The 20,194-nt window shown below is 34.2% G+C and overlaps 2 protein-coding genes across 8 annotated transcripts in view; both read left to right on the top strand.

Annotated features, from left to right (window-relative positions):
- Nucleotides 1-6,606: 6,606 nt before the first annotated feature.
- Nucleotides 6,607-11,127, top strand: LOC120067162 (YTH domain-containing protein ECT4). Of its 2 annotated transcripts, none has more exons than XM_039018621.1 (7): nt 6,607-6,809; nt 7,667-7,844; nt 7,918-7,991; nt 8,080-8,544; nt 8,714-9,259; nt 9,356-9,568; nt 10,191-11,127. In XM_039018621.1, the coding sequence occupies exons 2-7, from the start codon at nt 7,757-7,759 to the stop codon at nt 10,830-10,832; spliced, it is 2,028 nt and encodes a 675-aa protein (XP_038874549.1). In that variant the 5' UTR covers nt 6,607-6,809; nt 7,667-7,756; the 3' UTR covers nt 10,833-11,127. The 2 variants fall into 2 exon arrangements, with proteins under 2 accessions (XP_038874549.1, XP_038874548.1); XM_039018620.1 differs by having other exon boundaries at nt 7,664-7,844.
- Nucleotides 11,128-13,005: 1,878 nt separating this feature from the next.
- The window catches only part of LOC120092586 (probable inactive DNA (cytosine-5)-methyltransferase DRM3), a 13,921-nt gene continuing 6,732 nt past the window's right edge, over nt 13,006-20,194 (top strand). The window contains exons 1-10 of one of the 6 annotated variants that reach the window (XM_039050717.1): nt 13,061-13,188; nt 13,360-13,472; nt 14,841-14,924; nt 15,014-15,097; nt 15,413-15,509; nt 15,770-15,816; nt 16,032-16,136; nt 16,503-16,613; nt 16,915-17,014; nt 17,097-17,212. In XM_039050717.1, the coding sequence (XP_038906645.1) occupies nt 14,922-14,924; nt 15,014-15,097; nt 15,413-15,509; nt 15,770-15,816; nt 16,032-16,136; nt 16,503-16,613; nt 16,915-17,014; nt 17,097-17,212 (663 nt within the window). In that variant the 5' untranslated portion in view covers nt 13,061-13,188; nt 13,360-13,472; nt 14,841-14,921. Of the gene's footprint in view, nt 13,189-13,359; nt 13,473-14,274; nt 14,925-15,013; nt 15,098-15,412; nt 15,510-15,769; nt 15,817-16,031; nt 16,137-16,502; nt 16,614-16,914; nt 17,015-17,096; nt 17,213-20,194 lie in introns of those variants that run through there. The other 5 variants (XM_039050715.1, XM_039050714.1, XM_039050716.1 and 2 more) reach the window with 5 other exon arrangements.

Here is a 20,194-nt window from a genome sequence, read left to right as displayed (position 1 = left end):
ACTTTGTATTTATTTAACAAACATTTATAACCAATTTATTCAAGTATGAAGCCAAAATTTACCAAATATTAATATACTTCTAATTTTGAAAAAACTACGACAATTATTTTAAAAGTCACACAAATCCTAAACGAAGCCTTAATTACTTTGGGTCTAATACGGAGTGCTTATAAATCTTAAAAACTGATTTTAATACTCATTTTAAAAGACATTAGTAACCCTGAATCTCCAACTGAATTGAGGAAAATATCATCATTTTTAATACGCTAAATTTTTTTGAGAAATGTAATAACAAAATTATAAATTTAGTCAATACATTTTAAAATTTGTATTTATTCGGTTCATGAACTTCTAAAGTATGTCTAATAGTTTTCTAAATTTTTAATGTCGTGTCTTTCTTCTATTAAATGTTGTGTCTAATACGTCTACATTTGTAATTTTTAGATGATATTTTTGTTGTATTTTGTTGATTTTTTTTTATATAATAGAAATGTATATTTATTCTTCATGTGGATGTAAGTCTTTGATGGATAAAAATCAAAGTTAAAAATGTAAAATATTAAAAATATGGATATAATTGAAATAAAGTTCAAATCTCAGAGGTAAAATTGTTATATTTTGAAATTTAAGGACTGAATTGAAACCAAAATCAATACTTAAGAACTAAGGTCACGTGTAACAAGCAAAATTCTAGGAACTTTCATGTATTTATCTTGATTATTTAGTTTTGGACTTCGAATTCTATAGATTTATAATTTGTTTATTTTGGTTAAATCGATTTAAATTAATATTGGTCAAAATTAATTCTATTAATGAGAGTATAATTTAATTTGGGTTTTGGAATGGGTAGATTTCAATTGGGTTTTAATTGGAGTTTAAAATCCTATTGGAATCTTAATTTTGGGTTGAAGTAAAAACAAATAGAATAAATTAAATTTTGTGGTTGTTGGAGAAAAGAAATATTTTTAGGAATTTTTACATAAAAAACCATTTTTAGTCCTATATTTCAAAAATGTCTTTAAATTTGAATTTTTTCAAGAAAGACTTTTAATATTATTTTTGGACAAATTTATCTTTTTTTTATTATTTTTATCCCCAATTTATATATATATTTCCCTATTTCCAAAACTTGGTAAGAGCAATTGCATTTATTATGGAGAGAGAATATTCATTTAATATGATTTTTTTTCATATTTTCAAATGGGAAGAGAAAATGTATTTATTTGTTGAGATTTTTTTCCTTTATTTATAATTGGAGAGAGAAATATATTTAATGATTTTTTTTTCTGGGGATTCATGATTATTTAAAATATAAATCAGAATATTTTATTAAGAATTTGAAAATATTCTAACAAATATATGAAATATACCACAGTATATAAATTCAATATTTGACATAAATCATCATATAATACATTTATTATGGAGAGAATATGCATTTATTATAATTTTTTTTCTCTTTTTCGATTGTAGAGATAAATTGCATTTGATATTTTTTTTTCATTTTCATTTGGAGAGAGAAAATGACATTTAATATGATTTTATTTTCAATTTCGTTTTTCATGTTGATTTTTGTTATTATGTGAAATATTTCATTGTTTGTTCACTTGTATATGTAATATATTTTGTTGTTTATTTGTACATATCAATTTATTGGGTTTTCTTTTTACGAATTAATGATTATTTTAAATATACCTTAGAACATTTTGATGGATTCATGATTATTTTAAATATACCTTAGAACATTTTGTTAGGTATTTGAAAATATTATAATCAATATATGAAATATACTACGGTTTATAAATTAGAGATTAACTCAATGCTTGACATAAATCACAATATAAAGCAGTATATGAAATATACTACCGCATATAAATCTTCATAAATTTCATTTACACTATAGTATATATATCATAATACAATAAGTCTAAATAAAAAAAAAAACACTCGTTTATATCAAATAAACAAATACATACACCACAGTATATATCAAATTTTCTATAAAATATAAAACATACAAACACGCACACATGCGCACGCACACCATCGTTTATCCCTGTCGTTGTCGATCGGATTTGTTTGCCCTGTCGGGCCGTCGACTGAATTTGCTCAACTTGTCATCATCGATTCGTCCCACGTCGTCCATGCCATCAATTTATCCTAAGTCATTCATGACATCTCGTGTTGAGCCATCAATTCACCTCATGTCGTTATGCCTACAACTCACATCGCTTGAAGGAGAAAATTAGAGAGGGAAGAGGAATAAATGAGTGTAAATTATGGATGAGAGAGAACATAGCATGAGATAGAGTATGCATTGAGAAGAAAGAAATACATAAATTTATTTACACACACACATGTTGTTGTCCATCGATTTATCCCTGTTGTTGTCGATTGGATTTGTTTGCCCTGTCGTGCCGTCGACTGAATTTGCTCAAAATGTCATCATTGATTCGTCTCACGCCGTCCACGCCATCGATTTATCCTAAGTCATTCGTGACATCTCGTGTTGAGCCATCAATTCACCTCATGTCGTTGTGCCTACAACTCACATCGCTTGAAGGAGAAAATTAGAGAGGGAAGAGGAATAAATGAGTGTAAATTATGGGTGAGAGAATATATGAAATATATTATTGGATGAGAGAGAACATAGCATGAGATAGAGTATGCATTGAGAAGAAAGAAATACATAAATTTATTTATTTATTTATATAAAATGTAAGTGAGTGTCAAATTGTAAATAACCACTAATATTAATGAAAATAGGGAGGCCAATAAGTCTCATTTATATAAAAAAAAAATGAAATATTCGTAATATATGCTTATTCTCAAGGCCTTTTAGGTAGAAATCCTATATATTTATTTTATGGTTTAGGAAAAAGGGGAAATTAGGGTTTAAGAGTTCTATTTATTTAAATGGGGACCTCGATATGCATGCAAATACAGAACAAAAAAAGAGAGAAAGAAGAAAGTTATTCTTCTTCCTCCACAAAGCGACGCACAACCCCCCTTACCCAGTTGCGGCATTTGTGATGCTCAGTCGATCAACGCACACACCACCCCATTTGTTCTCCACCGGTGACCCTCAAATGCGAGCCGCACGCGTTGCCGCCCACGTTCAGCTTCGATCGTGCGTCTCTGCTAACCCAGCCAGACACCATCGCCGATCGTGTCACCAATCCCAGCTAGCTAGCTAGCCGTTCATCGCCCTTGAAAACCCTCGGACACCGATCGTCCCTCATAGCCCAACCCAACTGTTGTTCATCGCGTAGCTCCATCATCGTTGTCACTGTTGTCAGCGTTCGCGACATATTTCGTCTGGATAGCTTCGGGTCTACTCATGTGGCCCTCTATTCGCACATTGTTGGGTAAGGATATGGTCGTTTTTAGTCAGTTTCTTGGGTTTCTTGAAAGATCTTAACCAAGTATTGTAATTTTTTGTTTGATAATTAGTTCAATCTTGAATTTAGGAGATTGAAGTTGAGGGTTTAAGGTGTTTTAGCGGCTGCTCAAATCTTCATTGGTTTACTTTTGGCAAATTCTGACGTAAGTTATGTGGGGATTGTTGCCTTTGCTAAATTAAGGAAGGTTCAGCTGCTTCATTACTATTTTTCTTAGGCTTAAACCTGAGGTAAACGTTTCACTACCGGTTCGCTCTCGAACTCAAGTTGTTGTTAAGTATGAGATTTTATTGAAAGCATGATCATATGTATTGGTTGAACTGTTATGACTTACTATATAACTTGTCATGTTTGACGGTTGAGGGGGTTACGGAGGCCTATATTTATGACATGAAAATTATGATTGTATGTGAATGTTGTGGTATCTTAATGATGGATGTATTTTGAGACTGTTTGACCCCTTTTAGGCATGATTAAAGACTATGATTGTATGCTTATGACTATGTTAGACTAATAGTGATTGTTAATATTTTTATTGGGTCATGCACGTTCTATGTTGTGAGTTTTTGGGTTCACACATTATGCTTAATATCGTGTCCCTTCAGGGTCACTACTTATGAAAGTTTTTGGGTTCACACATTATTCTTTCTCTTCACCTTTTTCATGTAAAGGTAAAAATAGGCCGGTAAATGACGAAAGGGATCTGTGACCGGTCATGTCCCTTTCGCACTTCATTTTTATTTTATTCCATCTTTGGCATGATTTAGGTTGAGGGTCATTTGGCATTACATTTATTTATTAGTTAATTTATTGATTTATTTAATTCATTCTAAATCAGAGTTAGGGTATCCCGAATAGTATTTTATGATATTATTATTTTTGGAAATAAAAGTATGGTCCCTTTATTTAAAATTTCCTTTGATAAATACACATTGTCAAGCTTATGCATGCATGTGTATGATCAATATGGCAACTCCGAAGGTGAATAAAGTTTATTAAAACTAATGAAAACTTTTTAGTATTGTGGGCCCAATTAAACAAATGAATAAACTTTTAGGTAATAAGTAATTTAAACAATAAGTTCATTGAAATAATTTCACTTTGAATTACACAATAAGAATCACAGTTTAAAGCATACTATTTAGTTATAATAAAAAGATTGGTAATGAATATATAAAATTTAGAACTACAATAAAAACAAAGCAATATGAACAAATAATTTAAAGAACAAATGTTGCAATTAATTTAATGTAATAAACAACAATAATAAAAAAGTATAAGGATAGAGAAATTAACATCGATAATTTTATAGTGGTTCAGCACAATCGGCCTACATCCACTTCCCAAACTCCTCTTGGTATGTCACTACGAACTGTTACAACCACTTTTTTTAGGGATCAAGAGCAACCCTTACCATGAATTTGGAAATGAAGAATAACATGAGAACAACTCTCTTGAATAGTATATTTGCAAATTTAGCACTCAATGAATCAATTCTCACAACATAAAATATATTTCTCAAGAAGAAGAAAATAAGAAAATTGAAGCTTGAAAAGAAAGCAATAATGACGGCTTAATGAGTTACGGAGGATCGAAAATAAAAATTGTTGTTGAAATTTGGAGAAGAAAAATTTGTTGAAAACTACATTTAATTTGGGCAATTGAATCTTGAAAGAGACATGGTGATTTTAAACTCAATTAGCCATTTAACACACACACACAAAAAAAAGATAATATAAAATTATTTTCCTTTTTAAATTCGTTTTCTTTTTTTAAAAAAAAAACAAAAAGTAAAAACCCAACATGTTCAAAATTAACTTTTAAATTACTTCAAAATCTCAAAAACCCACAATGTGTCACTCTTCTAGTGATCCATCATTCAACCAATATACTGCCATATGGCTCTATATGCAAATGGTATGAGCTTCGACTTGGGCGATTCAAATTGCTTTGGAAATCGTTGTTCTGAACTCTACGCAATAGACACTTTAAAACACACAAATTGTCAATAAATAAAAGCAGGTTTGTTATCATCAAAATATTAATTAATTAATTAAAATTAATTAATTTGAGGTTAAGGGCAAAAAAGGCAACAACATGTAGTAGCATCCTGTAGTATAGTAAAAAGTCGGGTCGTTACATTGTGTTTACCAAACCGTAATGAGAATTGGTGCAATCGAAATGAGATTTTGTTGATGGATGAACATAAGCTTGAATCACAACCATAATTGGATTGCTTTTGATTGCGTTTACCTAAGATTATGAATCTATCACATGTTGTATTACCATTACTGCTCGACCTTAGTGAATCTATCACATGTTGTATTACCATTACTGCTCGTCCTTAGCGATAACAGTAATACCAACGGTTACATTAAAGGTAATAATAAATGTGGTAAATCCATAATTTTCATAAGTAAGATTTTTCTAATGGTAACGATAACGATAATGGTAAAGGTAGTGAGTCCCACGTAATTTTCAACTACAATCAGGTTAAAACACCATTCATTCCGAATTAGATTGCACGTTTTGATTACATATCTCAAGACATACCTCTCATCTTATATTATAGAAAGTAGGCGAACAACAACAAAAGTAATTAACTAGAGTCCACATTTTATGTTACAATTGATGAATTACCGATATAAACGTGGCTAACATTTTAAAATCTAAATACCAAATAGAAACTAAACCCAAATCATGAAAGTAGTACCACAAATAGTATAATTTTTTTTTTTTTTTGGAAGAGTAAAATTTTCCTTATTAAGAGGCATCCACGATGCAAGTTTTTCAAATCTATAGTTACTAAACCCTAGATACTCTTAACAATATATTTTGATATTTTTATTTTTTAAAACCTGATTTTGTTTGAAAAAAAAAAGCCCAGAAAGAAGAAGGAGAAGACACGTGTCACTCATGTATTGAAAATATTCATTTACTTGCTGAACAAGACAAAACGGAGAGGTTGGGAAAAAGCGCAGTGGGAAAATTCCATTGTTTTGCCTTTTCTTCAACTTCAAAAATACTTCTCCTAACCAATAACAATTTGCCACGTTGCCTTTTACTTCCGGGCCGGGCCAAGCCCAGCCCATTTGGTCATCAGTGGTAAAATTGTAATTTAAAAATGTCATTAGGGGTATTTTCGTCCAGCACTGGATACGCTGCGTAGAGGCTTGGAATCTCCTCTTTCCGCGTCGCTTGCTTGTGCTTTCTTTTACACACGCAAAATACCGCCCTTCCAAATTCCCCCCTTCTTTCCTTCTTCTTCTTCTTCCCCTTCGCGGTTAGGGTTTTTTTTTCATCAATTCCCATGTTGCAGAGATTCCTTCTTTTTTCTTCTTAATTCTCAATCTCAATCTCCACCGCTGTAGGGTTTTTCTTTCCATGGCTCCAATCACCTTTTCTCTGGTAGTATTTCACTCTTCTCCCCTGCTTCTTCACTTTTCTTTTTTCCCTTCCCTCTATTCTCATCCCTTTCTATTCATTTCCAAATTGTATTCATCTATGTTTTCCCTGTTCTGTTTTGTTTACGAATGGCCGTTTACTCGATGACTAATTGAGAGTTTCAATTTATTTATTTTTGTTCTGACGATTCCTTCTGGTGATTATTTTTATTGGGAAGTAATTTTACTCGATGTATTTAGATTTTGAGCTGCGTTGTTGTTATATTGAATTGGGTTTTGGTTATTAGTTTGTTTTGTATTACATGATTGTGTTCCTCGAGGTATTGGATGAGCAAGTGGATGTTTGACTTAGATTCCAGTATTGTGCTATTAATTAGTTCTACTTCTCGGCAGGTTTTGATGTTCAGGGACTTGAGTCAAGCATGAGTCTTTTATCTGGCCGTTTAGTCAACTAATTAGTCACTCTTTTTTAACGACTTACTGTTGCCCTCTTCCTCTTAGCTGCCAACCTACGCTTGTAGGTTTTTAGGAGAATTTGTTCATTTGAATTTGTGCGTTATTTGCCATCAGGGAAGCAGTTTTGTTCATTCTAGTGGATGTTTAACGTTAATAGGACCATTTGGTTTTTTAGACCTTCATTTGAATCTACCTAATAGGAGTCAGATTCTTGATTGTACGAATTCATAAATCCTAGTTTGTAGCTGAATTGCTCGGTAACCTTGTTGCTTCCTAGTTTCTGTATTCTGGAATTGTAATGGCCAGTATGATCTATTTCTGCTTATTTTGAATCGTGTATGTTTGAATACAACTTCTAATTTTCTTTTCCCTCCCTCTTTTTGGGTCTTGCTTCGGATTCAGAAGTTCTCTAGATTCGCTGAATCTTGACTTCACTTTTAAGGCATCGAATCAAGCAAATATTGGATAAATCTGTTTCTTGAGCCAAGTGAAAACATGTACAATGAAGGAGCCACCCCTGAGTTTATTTTTGATCAGGGCGTTTATTATCCTACTGCTGCCAATTATGGTTATTACTGTACAGGTAATCTTTGTGAACAAACGATGTAGCAATTTAAAGATGTTATGATGACTCACATGTGTCTTGACTGTTATAGGATTTGAATCACCTGGCGAATGGGAGGACCATTCTCGGATTTTTGGTTTAGATGGTCCAGATATCCAATACGCAGTGAGTAATACATATCTGCATTTTCTATTTTCTTGCTTTAGTCCCAGCTTAAACTTTGTTTTTATGACCTCATTTTCTCTCGTCCCAGGGTGCTCAAAATGAGAATTCATCTTATGTATATTATACGCCAAGCTATGGATATGCACAGTCTCAATACAACCCGTATAATCCTTACATACATGGTGCTATGATAGGACCAGATGGTCCATATCTAGGCGCCCAACAGTTTTACACCATTCCTTCTTATGACAGCTCCGTTTCTTCTCCTGCTTATGTCCCCGTTATTGTTCAGCCAGATATTGTCCCCAATAGTTCCATAGACTTGATTGACCCTTCAGTTAATAGATCTAATGGAAATGGAAGAATGCAAAAAAATGAGAGTTCTGGAAGCTTTTCTAGGAACCACTCCAAACCTGCTTTAGACCAGAGAAATTCTGTGGCAAGGTTATCAGAAGTGCCGAGAGCTAATGTTGGTCCAAGTAAGCAAAGTGGAACACTTGGTAACATTTCTGCTGGTGGTCATGTCGGATCAGTTTCATCACGTGTTTTTCAGGTAAAATTAGTTGTTTTCTTGTATTGAAGGTAACTTTTCTTAATGATGAATATGATTGAGATGATCTATTCAATTAGTTTTATGTATTAGATGTTGTGCGGGTATGCAATTTTCTTCTCTCTTTCAGTGACCAATGTAACTTGTTGGTATTTAAAATTTATGCTTACAGGGTAGGGGTGCTTATGGTTCAATTCAACCAGTAGATGACATATCAAATGGAAAGGTTGTTTCTCAACACAGTCAATTGAGAGCACCTCATCCTATCAATAATGCCCTTTCTGACTTTCGATCGAGTGTTCATGGACAGGCTGCGATTGCTAAACTTCAGCCTAAGGTTCAAGTTGGTAGGGTTCTGGATAATGCAAATGCTAGTTCAGATGCATTAAGTGAGCAGAATCGAGGTCCTAGAATCAGCAGATCTAAAACCCAACTGGCTCTGAAAGCCTACACAACCAAGGCTGGAGATGGTAATGCAGATGGAAACATTATTATCTACACAGATCAGTATAATAAGGACGATTTTCCTATTGAATACGTGGATGCAAAATTTTTTGTAATAAAATCTTACAGCGAGGATGATGTTCACAAGAGCATTAAGTATAATGTTTGGTCGTCTACTCCCAATGGGAATAAGAAACTTAATATTGCTTACGAAGATGCTCGGAGAATAGTTTCAGCAAAGTCAAGAAGCTGTCCTGTATTCCTCTTTTTCTCCGTAAGTTTGTTGTTTCTTTTCAGATTTCGTGTTATTATATGTTATAATTTCTTTTGAGGGTTATTATTATTATTATTATTATTTTTTTCTATTTAGGTCAATGCAAGTGGTCAGTTCTGTGGTGTAGCAGAGATGGTTGGCCCTGTGGACTTCAACAGGGACATGGATTTTTGGCAGCAGGATAAATGGAATGGAAGTTTCCCTGTTAAGTGGCACATAATCAAAGACGTGCCAAACAACAACTTTAGGCATGTCATTTTGGAGAATAATGAAAACAAACCTGTTACTAATAGCAGAGATACCCAAGAAGTAAGTAGCTTTGTTATTTTCTATTCAGTTCAGTCGTATCTTTATTGATAGAAAATATTGTTTTGAATCTTTTGATGAATTCTGTGGCTTACCTTCCATTTTCTTATCATGTTCAGTTTAGGAGTGATTTGGATATCTTGTCATCCTCTGATAGGTTGCATTGGCATTCACAAGTCTTTTGGATTGTTCAAACTTCTTGACTTGTGGATGTGATTTTATTGAAGTGTTCATGGCATGCATAGTCTCACTCAAAATTTATTGATATGGAAACTGTTGTATATTGTCTTATATTCAAGAAAAGGTGTAAATAAAATTTATTATATTTCTGGCTTGATGTTTAAATTTCATCAGTTTTTCTGGTCTCTTTGGTGGTAATTTCATTCATGCTTTGTTTCTTCTGGTAAAAAAATTCATCAGTTTACTATCTATAGTTCATACTGCAATTAAGTGCCAATATTTGGGAAGTTTGATGGCTTGTTCCTTGAAAATTTGATTTGGTTGTTGCCATCATACTTGTACTTTTTGTGTTCCAACTTAGCCAGATTGGCAGAAAATGAAATTGATTTGCACGTTTGTAACTTCTTTGAAACAATATGTTAACTAATTATACTGGCACATGCAGATACCATTCAAAAAAGGTCTTGAGATGCTTAAATTATTCAAGAGTCATACACTAAAGACCTCTTTACTCGATGACTTCATTTATTATGAAAACCGTCAGAAGATCATGCAGGAAGAGAAAGCGAGGTTGGTTATTAGAAGGCTTGAGCGTCCATATTTTGTACCTGCATTAGATCATACTCGACAGCTAAATTGTGTTATTGAGCTGCCTTTGAGAGAGGAAAAGAATCTCAACAAGGTCAATGATGGTTCGAGGGGGTTGGAAAGGAATGTAGCCTCAAGAGCTGAGCAGCAGGTCTACTCAAACACTGGCAATACTGGTGCTGTGGTAGTGAAGGAAAATTCGAAGCATGATGGCGAAGAAAAAGTTGACGTCACCTCGACATTGAAGATGGAATCACTTGAAATTAACCAGAAAGCAGTTGACAATCCTTTGGGGGGTGCTACACCAGCTGCCGCTAGTGATACAAATTCCAAACATCAAACTGAAGTTGTCACTGTCGGTTCAATGCCAATCAAGGTTAATGGATATAATACCGAAACTTCCGGTGTTTTGACTGTGGGAACGATTCAGCTTGATCCTAAGGCCCTACAGCTTGACCAAGAAAATGCATTCCTCAAGAACAGGTCCCAACAGAAATGATGGAAATATAGTCAAAATAGGTGGGTATACTGGAATGTTTTCGGGCAGCCTCAGAAAAAATGGCCCTTTGCTTTACTGGATTTGAAGATGCTATTTGGTATTTCTTCGTTATCGCAATTGTCTTGGTTTATTTGGGCATGTTCTGATGTAGTTATGGGTGGGTTTTTTTTTCTTTCTTTCTTTTTTTCCTTTTCTTTCCTTTTCTTTTTTTCTTTTCCTGGGTTTCTTCTTTGTGGCCATGTTGATGTTTACTAAATCAATTGAAAATTTCCAAATGTATTATCAGCTCTGCTTTTTTCATTATTGCCCCCCGTCCCATCTTAAATATGATGCCTTTTTTTTTTCTCCTCTTTTTTTTTTTTTTTATTAAAAAAGTTGAACTACTGAAGGCATCTAAAGGAGTGCTGATTCTTCGTATAGCTTATCGAAATCCTTCCACTAAACTTTTATCTCCTGTTGAAGTTGGGGTGTGATAAGCGATGGAGTAAGCTAGCTACTAATTATTTAGGTGATTTGTATGTTTTTTTAAGTAGATTGGTTGAATTTTTAACAAAATTTCAAAATAAAAATAAATTTTTAAGTTTTTAAAATTTGACTTGGTTTTTTAAATTATGGATGAAAAATGGATAACAAATGAAGAAATTTGATAGTGAGACGGGGGAGTATTGTTTATGATCTTATTTTTTAAAACAAAAACAAAAAATAAAATGGTCATTAAATAAGATCTTAGGCTGGTCTGTTTTCCATTCCAAAATTCAAGTCAAACCATTTGAGTTTTAATATAATGCATGATTGTAGAAAAGGATAAAATAAAATGGGGAGTGGAAACATAGAATTGAAGCGGGATGGGAAATTCATTCTTTGTTCTTGTCTCATAGTTTACTAGATTTTTTTTTTCTCCTACTTCCTTTTCTCTGCCTTTAACGGGAATCCCCATATTCTTTTAACTTAAAATAAAAAATTTCACATTTTATCCTTTCTTTTGAAAAAGATAATTTACTTTTTCATATGGGTAAAAATAATTTTGTAAAATTGGTGAGAAATTAGAAAAACAAGGGCAACAAATAAAATAATTTTGGTCGGGTTCGGTAATCATATGGTTTTTTGTTTTCAATTTTTGAAAAAAAAAATATGAATATTCTCCCCGTTTCTAAATTTCTTACTTTATTCTTTCTACAATGTGTCAAAAACTAGGCTAAGTTTTGAAAATTAAAGAAAGGTCCAATATCAATTTATATTCTTAAACTCTGTGGTTATATTAATCTAAATCCTAAACTAAGAATTGTATCAATTTAAATCCTAAACTTTGAGGTTGTATCAATTTAAACCCTAAACTTTGAGAATTATATCAATTTAAATCCCAAACAAATAATTGTATCAATTTAACCATAAATATATCAATATAACTACAAACTTTAAGTATATCTAAATAAAACATAATAAAGAGTTTAAGTTGATACAATTATGAAAGTTTCAGTTTGAATTGATACATTTATAAAAGTTTAGGGTTCAAATTTATACAATTATTAGTCTGGGGTTTAAATTGATGCAACCTCAAAATTCAAGGTTTAAATTAGTTTAATTATTAATTTAGGATTTAAAATGATACAATACCCAAAACTCAAGGGTATAAATTGATATTTACAAAAAAAAAAAAATGTAGTTTTTAAACTTTTTTTCCCTTTTGGTTAAAAACATAAACACTTATAATTAAGGAAGAAAATTGAGAGAAAATAGGTGTAATTTTGAATAATTACTTTAAATGGTAATAGATAATTATTTTGTAATATTTATAAATAAGTCGTTTTATTTTTCTTTAGAAACATGGCTGTAATTTTCAAAAAATAAAAACGAAAGAAAATACCAAATGGACTTTAGCCGTTGTGAAAACTATAGGGTCAAGATAGCTGTATATTCCATTCCCTTGATTGCGGACTTGTTTGATTAACTTGGGGAAGCTAGCTGGTATCCATTGAGCAAAGACGGATTGTAATTGTATAAAAAAACAGATAAAGCACCTAAACTCAACTTTTCTTATTTTCATTAAAATAATCGTTCGTAAACGGAGAGACGGTTGACCGTTAAAACTCGAAACATAGTATTGCGAGTTGTGACGTGGAACTGGTTGGTCCTTTGCCTCTGAAAAAATTTACAAGATGATGCCACGTGTATATCACGTGAAACCGTGAAGCGTCCATCAGAGGAGTTCAGAAGGTTGCAGAATCGCTTGATTACGCACTACCGCATTGAAGCTCATCAAACTTCGACTTTCAAACCCCAAAACCCCAAGACCCAAATTCTCTGTTTTTCAAATCTTCTTCTTTCTCTACATTTTCCGTTCGCAGCTCCGATTCAGGTTCATACACTTTTTCCCTTTCCGGGTTCTTTCGTATTTTGTTAATGAATTCAACTTTTTCTTTCTCTTCTTTGAGATTGTTGATTGTTGACGAATGAGCGATGGAATGGAATTTTATGTTCTAAGTGTAGTGAAGTTCTAATTACTTCGTTATTTAATCAAATCTTGCAGGAGATTTTAGCTCATTTCTTTGAGCATTTTTATATGGTGTGAAAAGGGTTGGGGCTTTGTTTTTAACTCTCTTGGTTGATTATGTGAAGTATTTGATGCGTGGCTTCTACTAGGTTGGTATGGCAATCTGGGGTTGTAATTGAGAATGTGACTTGGGTTTGCATGCAACTTTTTTTCATCACTTATGAGGGTTTGTTTTTTTGGGTTTTGATTTATTACAAATGTAGATTGGAGGGAAAGAAAGTTTTCAGATTTATGGTATGTGAGCTTCATCCTTTTTTTTGGGGGGGTGAAGAAACCAAACTTTCATTGAGAAATAACGAAAGACAAAGGGTATAAGGACAGCCCTTCAAAGACCTCAAACAGGGCTCCAATGAAACATAATCATACCAAGTTCATAATTAAAAAAAATCTATTGATTGACACCCACAAAGAGGCATTAAACTGAGCTCCTCCCTAAAAATCCTAAAAATACCTCAAACAGTAGTAAAGAAACAAACTTGCTTGCCACATGGTATGCGAGCTTCATGTCATACGCTACCTATGGCATATTTGAGAGTGATTTTGCCAAAATCACTTTTTTCATGTTTGAAATCACTCCAAAATATGCATTAAGTTCTTCAAAATCAATTTCATGTTTGGTTTTAGTCTTCTAAATGATTTTCTCATGCCATCAAAATTTATTTTGAAGGGTTGAAAGTATGTTCTAGAGTGATTTTGAAGGATTGAAAGCATGTTTTAGAGTTATTCTGAACATGACAAAGATGATTTTAACTATTTCAACATCACTCTCAAACATGTCCCTTAGAAGGGAGATTGTTGTGACTAGTGGTAATTGATGAACATAGAGAAGATTAAGTACTGTAAAACGTGGATCTTTCCAAAAAAGAATTTGACTAATTTCTATGTATTTAGGGTTGAGTTCGGTGAACCGTTAATATCCACGAAAAGCTACAAAGTGATCTCTTTGGCTGTCCATCTCTCCAAACTGATGTTCTATAAAAATTCTGCTGAATTACAAAGACACCTATTTATCACTTGCAACTATGTTTTGGTTTTTTTTGGAAGAAAATGGCTATCTTTGGTTGGTCCATCCCATTGCCTGGGGACCCTCACATACCGCTTGCCACCATTTAAGTTGATCACCCGTCCAGAGGGGAAAAATAATTTTTTTGGTTAAACTATACAGAGCTTTTTTATGGTTTACATTGAATGAAAAAAATCTGTCTTCAAGGAGAAAGAAAAATGCATTGGCAGTTTCATTGAATCTTTGTCTAAAATGCTTTGACAGTTTCTTTGAATCTTTGTCATTTTCAGCCCTCACATGGTCTAATCGTTAGCATGCTTTATTTCACAGCTACAGCTTATATATAGCCCATTGGAAGTGTTTATTTATTTATTTTCTTTGGAGAGGGATATCTCCTTCTTTGTAACTTCATTTCATCAATTTTTTTTTACCATCAGTGATTACTATTTTACAGAGCTACAGAAAACTCAGTTTGATCTCCTGAGGCGAAGCTTAAAGCTACCCCTAGTCCAAGCAATCACTACTTTAAAACTTTATGGTATGTACATTAATGAGATACTATGGTGATCATCGGAAACTTAAATGCACATACATCGACATAAAAGTGCTCTTACTTCTGTTCCTTAGGCCAGCAACAAGCCTATTGTACCAAAGGAAGAGATCTATGATTTCAGGTTGCCTCCTGATAGGATGTACTCGAGGCATGTTGGGGTACGTACATCTCTAACTAATTTCTAAAATAAACTGCTAAACTATCTTTTACTAGTTCTCTTCATGCTTATGTTTCCATTAGATCAAGTTTTTATTCGACATTTGCATTTCAAATGTTTCTGCCACTTTGAGCCTTCATCCATTGAAAAAAAATACAATTATCTTGAAAAGTTAGATGTTATTGCCTAGGATTATGGATTAAATATTTGAAGTGTTGTAGTTTCATACTATGCATTTGACATTTATTGTATTTCCTAGTATGAAAAAGCTTAAAGAAATGAACTCGCTTAAATTTTCAGTTCTTTTAAATTTCAGGACAGTGTTGCAAGCTCATCTGGAAGTAATATAAGGACATTCTTCATAGATATGGGGTTCCTGCCATCTCTTGTAGATAAAGTGATTGAAGAAAATGGTACATATATTCAGAACTGAAATTATTCCTTTTTAATTGTTAGGAAACAATGCCTTTCTTATGCTAAATTATGTTCTTTAACTTTTCTCTTGAGAAAATTGAGAAGAGAGAACCTTATCCTTTAAGGTTGATCCCATGAATTTTCTCCAACACTCGAGGAAAAATTTCATTAAAATGTAATCATGATCCCAAAAAATGTCCAATATGTAAAGAATGTGATAGTAATCTTCACTAAGAGTTATATCTTGTCTTAAATCCAGGTGAAGATGATGTAGAATCGTTATTAAATACTCTTACTACAGTTTCGGTAAGTAGCCCAGATAATCTGTCTCATTCTAAGAACCTATTACAGTCTTATTGAAATTGCTAGCCTTGAGAAACCAATTTTAGTTGACATCATTTTGATCAATTGTTGTTGTTATTATCAACTTCTTATATTTTTCAACCCTTCGTGGTTACTGGTTTTATGTGTTAGCATTAAAGCTTCATTGGAAAAGTGAATGAGTTGCTTTAATTGACTAGGCAGAACAAAAATCAATTCCCGAGTCATCAGATTCTTTTGATGGCTTACGAAGTGGTAAAAAGGGCAGTAATCATCCACATTTTTCTACAATCTGTCATAAGCAGGTAAACTTTTGATTGTTTTGGTGTTGTAAACTTTTATATTGACCTCAATATATATAAATCTGCTCTTAGATTAACTGGACAACCAAATTATTGAAAACAATGTTTAGTTTCATTAAGCTTTTCTTCTCATTAACATATCTTGGAATTTTCATTGTTCCTTTGGTTGTATTCGTCGGACAAATAGATTTGTTAGGCAATGAACTTATGAATCAATTTTCAATGACTTAAAATTGCAGCAGTATTTAGTCATGGCCAAACAATTTACATCTGAAAATTTCATTATTCTTTAGTTTTGTCTCAGTTAGAAAATAACTACATTTGAATTATTTGCTTTAAACATTCGTGTAATTTTATTTCATGAAATAGGCTGTACGGCCACTACGGACATCGAAATCTGAATCATCAGATTCTCTAGATAGCTTATTTGATGACAAGGATGCACCCAATGAAATCTCTTCAGCTGTTATACCAAAGGAGGTAACCTACATACTGATGCCTTTTATCTTTAATGTGGAGCATATACAGTTTTTTTTAATCGAAATTGTTGAAAATGTGATATATGTAATTCCTGCTCCCATGTGGAATTCAATGGATTAAATTTGACCAGCAGGATCACGGCTACATTGAATTTACCTTCTTCGCTCATAGTTTACTGTATCTTCTTCTTCTCTTGTTTGTGTGTGCATTTGTGTTTGTTTATTGATATAGAAGAATGCAAATATCTTGAAGTTTTTCAAATATTTTCTTTTTATTGCTCAGCTGATTGTATTGGTTGCAGGAGGCTGATGATTATTATGATATTAATGATACCAATAAAGCATCCTTGTTAATGATGAACTTTACTGTTGATGAAGTTAATTTTGCGATCGATAAGCTTGGTTAGTACTGGAATAATCAACTTGGTTGAAGTTATCGCCGAATATTTATGCAGCCATGAGGATTTCTTATAATGCATTTCAGGTGGAGATGCTCCCATTAATGAATTGGTGGATTTTATCATTGCTGCACAGATCGCTGTAAATTTGGAGAAGGAAACAGATGATGATACACTCTGCAGAAATGAATTAAAAAAGGAGGTTGGTTTTTATCATTTGAGTTCGTTTAACTGTCATCTTAAAACTGTTGCAGGCTTAGCGATTTCACCTAAATTCAGTTTGAGGACTTATTGTTGAAAATAGGGTTTTTACTCTAGGGGTATTTTTGTAATTGTCTCTAACCCTAGGGTTCTCTACAAGTCTATTTATTCACCCTGTTCTCATGTATTCAGTGTATTAGTTTTATAATAATAAAAGAAAAGATCTGTATTGTGGTTTTTCTTCCTGGTCTAGGGTTTCCACGTAAATATTGTGTTTTTTCTCTGTTATTATTTTCATCATGGTATCAGAGCAAAGGGACGAAATCCTAGCCATTATGGAAGAAAACCATCCACAATCGCCTTCCGCTGGTGGATCTTCAAGTTTTGATATGCAAACCGCTATTAGGGTTGCGGTTAAGGAGTGTTTTCAGGCTGCCCTACCAGACTTAATCTCCGCCGTCCGATTGCAGGCAACCAATTCTTCAGGAAACCATCCAGTTGCAACGGGATCACAGTCGCTGATCAGGAACAGCCCAAGAACATCGACGGACAGAGGCGTTTCCGATGTGCAGGCAACAGACGAGCTTCCGATCGCTCCTCCTCGACAATCTGAGTTTCCGGTCGTCAACTATGGGGTTTCGTCTTCTGTCGAACCCGTTTTTCCGATCGATGAAGCAACACCGGTTTTCCGACTCGGTTTCCAGCCGGTTGTAGTTCGGTTCATTACTCCGATGATGTGAGACATCGGTTGGCCTTTTTGCATCAGCAGATTTCAGATACAATGCTTGGCCCAATTTCCCAACCGTCTACTGGTCCAGAGAATCCGGTAAACTCGTTATCTATTTTGCCCAATGCAAATTACTTAACTGGTTCAGTGGGCAATTCTGCATGAGTTCTGGTTGGAGAAAAACTGAATGGAGAGAATTACTTCTCATGGTCCCAGTCAATTCGAATGGCTTTAGAAGGTAGGCATTAATTCGGATATTTGACAGGAGAAATTCCGAAACCCATCACAAGTGATCCTTAAGAAAGAATCTGGAAAAGGGAGGACTCTTTGCTACGGTCTGCTCTTATCAACAGTATGGAGCCCCAGATTGGCCGGCCTCTTTTATATGCAGCAACTGCAAGAGATATCTGGGAGGCAACTAGGGACTTGTACTCACAATGACAAAACGCATCCCGGTTGTACACTTTACATAAACAAGTCCATGAATGCAAGCAAGGAAACATGACTGTTACGTCCTACTTCAATAAGCTGTTAGTTTTTTGGCAAGAAATGGATTTGTACCGGGAGATTATCTGGAACTGCGCACAGGATAGGGCACAGTATTTGAAGCTTGAAGAGGCAGATCGGGTTTATGTGTTTTTGGTCGGATTGAACCCAAAATATGAGTGTTCGAAGTCGCTTATTGGGTCAACGGCCTATTCCGTCTCTCCGGGAGGTGTGTTCCGAGATTCGTCTAGAAGAAGATCGATCACAGGCTATGAACAGTCCGGTGATAGCCTCTGTTGATGCATCAGCCTGTCTCAAAGGCGTCCAATTTTGACAGTGACAAAAAGCCTATAACTGTCTATGAGCACTGTAAGAAGCCGTGGCATATGAAGGACCAATGTTGGAAGCTGTATGGCAGGCCCCCGGACAGTAAGAAACGACAGTCCCATGACAGATCAAACTCCGGACGTACTTCTGTAAGTGATCCAGTTACTGAAAATTCACAGCATCAGTCTTTAGCCCAGAGTAAGACCAATGTGAATGTCGTCGGAGTAAGTGCCATTGCTCAATCAGGTACATTCTCAGCTCTTGGTCTTGTTAGCATTAATGGCAAGAAAACCTGGATCGTAGATTCAGGGGCCACAGATCATCTCACTAGTTCTTCAGAATTATTTGTTACTTACTGTCCGAGTGCGGGGAATGAACGTATCAGAATTGCAGATGGGTCTTTTGCCCCCGTTGCAGGAAAAGGGAATACTTTTCCTCTTGATGGTTTTATTTTACGTGATACTCTTCATGTGCCACAAATATCAGTATTATTAATCTTACCTGGTCAGTAAAATTACAAGAGATCTTGAAACCTGTAAAGGGCTTATTTTTTCACCAGACTCTGTGTGGTGTTTTCTCTGATGGATCAAGACGTATTCAGGAGTAATCGATGACGATTGCACTGCCGGGTATGTGATAGGGGCTCTACTTTCTTTTGACGAGACTTCTTCTACAGGAGGATCACACACCGCTGGGTTTATGTCTTTAAAGTTTTTTCTACTTCTGAAAAATGACTTTATGTTTATGGCATTATTGTTTAGGCATCCGGAACTTTCAGTATATGAAATATTTTATTCCACATTTGGTTCGCGATATTGAGTATAGCATCTTTAACTGTGATGTATGCATTTGTGCCAAACAAAGTCGTTATTTCGTTTCGTTCTCAAACCATATAAGCCATCTAGTCCCTTCTCCCTTATTCATAGTGATGTCTGTGGGACCATCACCAACCACTACCTCTACTGGTAAACGTTGGTTTGTCACTTTCAATGACGACCATACACGTCTTTACTTGGGTGTTCTTCTAGTCCGATAAGTCAGAGGTGTTTATCTACCTTTAAACAATTTTATACTAATGATTGAAACCAGTTACCATGCAAATTGGGATTTTAAGGAGTGATAATGGACGAGAGTTCTTTAATACCTCTGTTCATGACTTTATTATTGTCTAGGAGAGAATTGTTCATCAGAGCTCAGTGTTGCCTTCCCTAATACTCCGCTTTAAAGCAATTTTTGCTTTCAACACACTTACTTACATGTCGTGCCGAGCGTGTGAAAAAAATTGCCATTATGGGCTGTGCGAAGTTCCCGCTCTCACATGAAGGTCTTTAATGTTGTCTGCTTACTCTCCTCCTACCTATGGGGAGATGCCATCTGTACAGGCAGCTCAACGTATCAAACAGATGCCTGCTTCGTGGCGTGTGTTACGTTGCACTTTCTAAT

The sequence above is a fragment of the Benincasa hispida genome, chromosome 12 (assembly GCF_009727055.1).
Source record: "Benincasa hispida cultivar B227 chromosome 12, ASM972705v1, whole genome shotgun sequence".
Classification (NCBI taxonomy): domain Eukaryota; kingdom Viridiplantae; phylum Streptophyta; class Magnoliopsida; order Cucurbitales; family Cucurbitaceae; genus Benincasa; species Benincasa hispida.
This window is presented reverse-complemented; position numbering and strand designations above follow the sequence as displayed.

What these genes read in the sequence shown, in the direction of transcription:
- LOC120067162 (XM_039018621.1), top strand. Translation starts at nt 7,757, where the DNA reads ATGTACAATGAAGGAGCCACCCCTGAGTTTATTTTTGATCAGGGCGTT. An exon ending in TTTCATCACGTGTTTTTCAG is followed by an intron (nt 8,545 to 8,713) that starts GTAAAATTAGTT and finishes TTATGCTTACAG; the next exon opens with GGTAGGGGTGCTTATGGTTC. An exon ending in ATAGCAGAGATACCCAAGAA is followed by an intron (nt 9,569 to 10,190) that starts GTAAGTAGCTTT and finishes TGGCACATGCAG; the next exon opens with ATACCATTCAAAAAAGGTCT.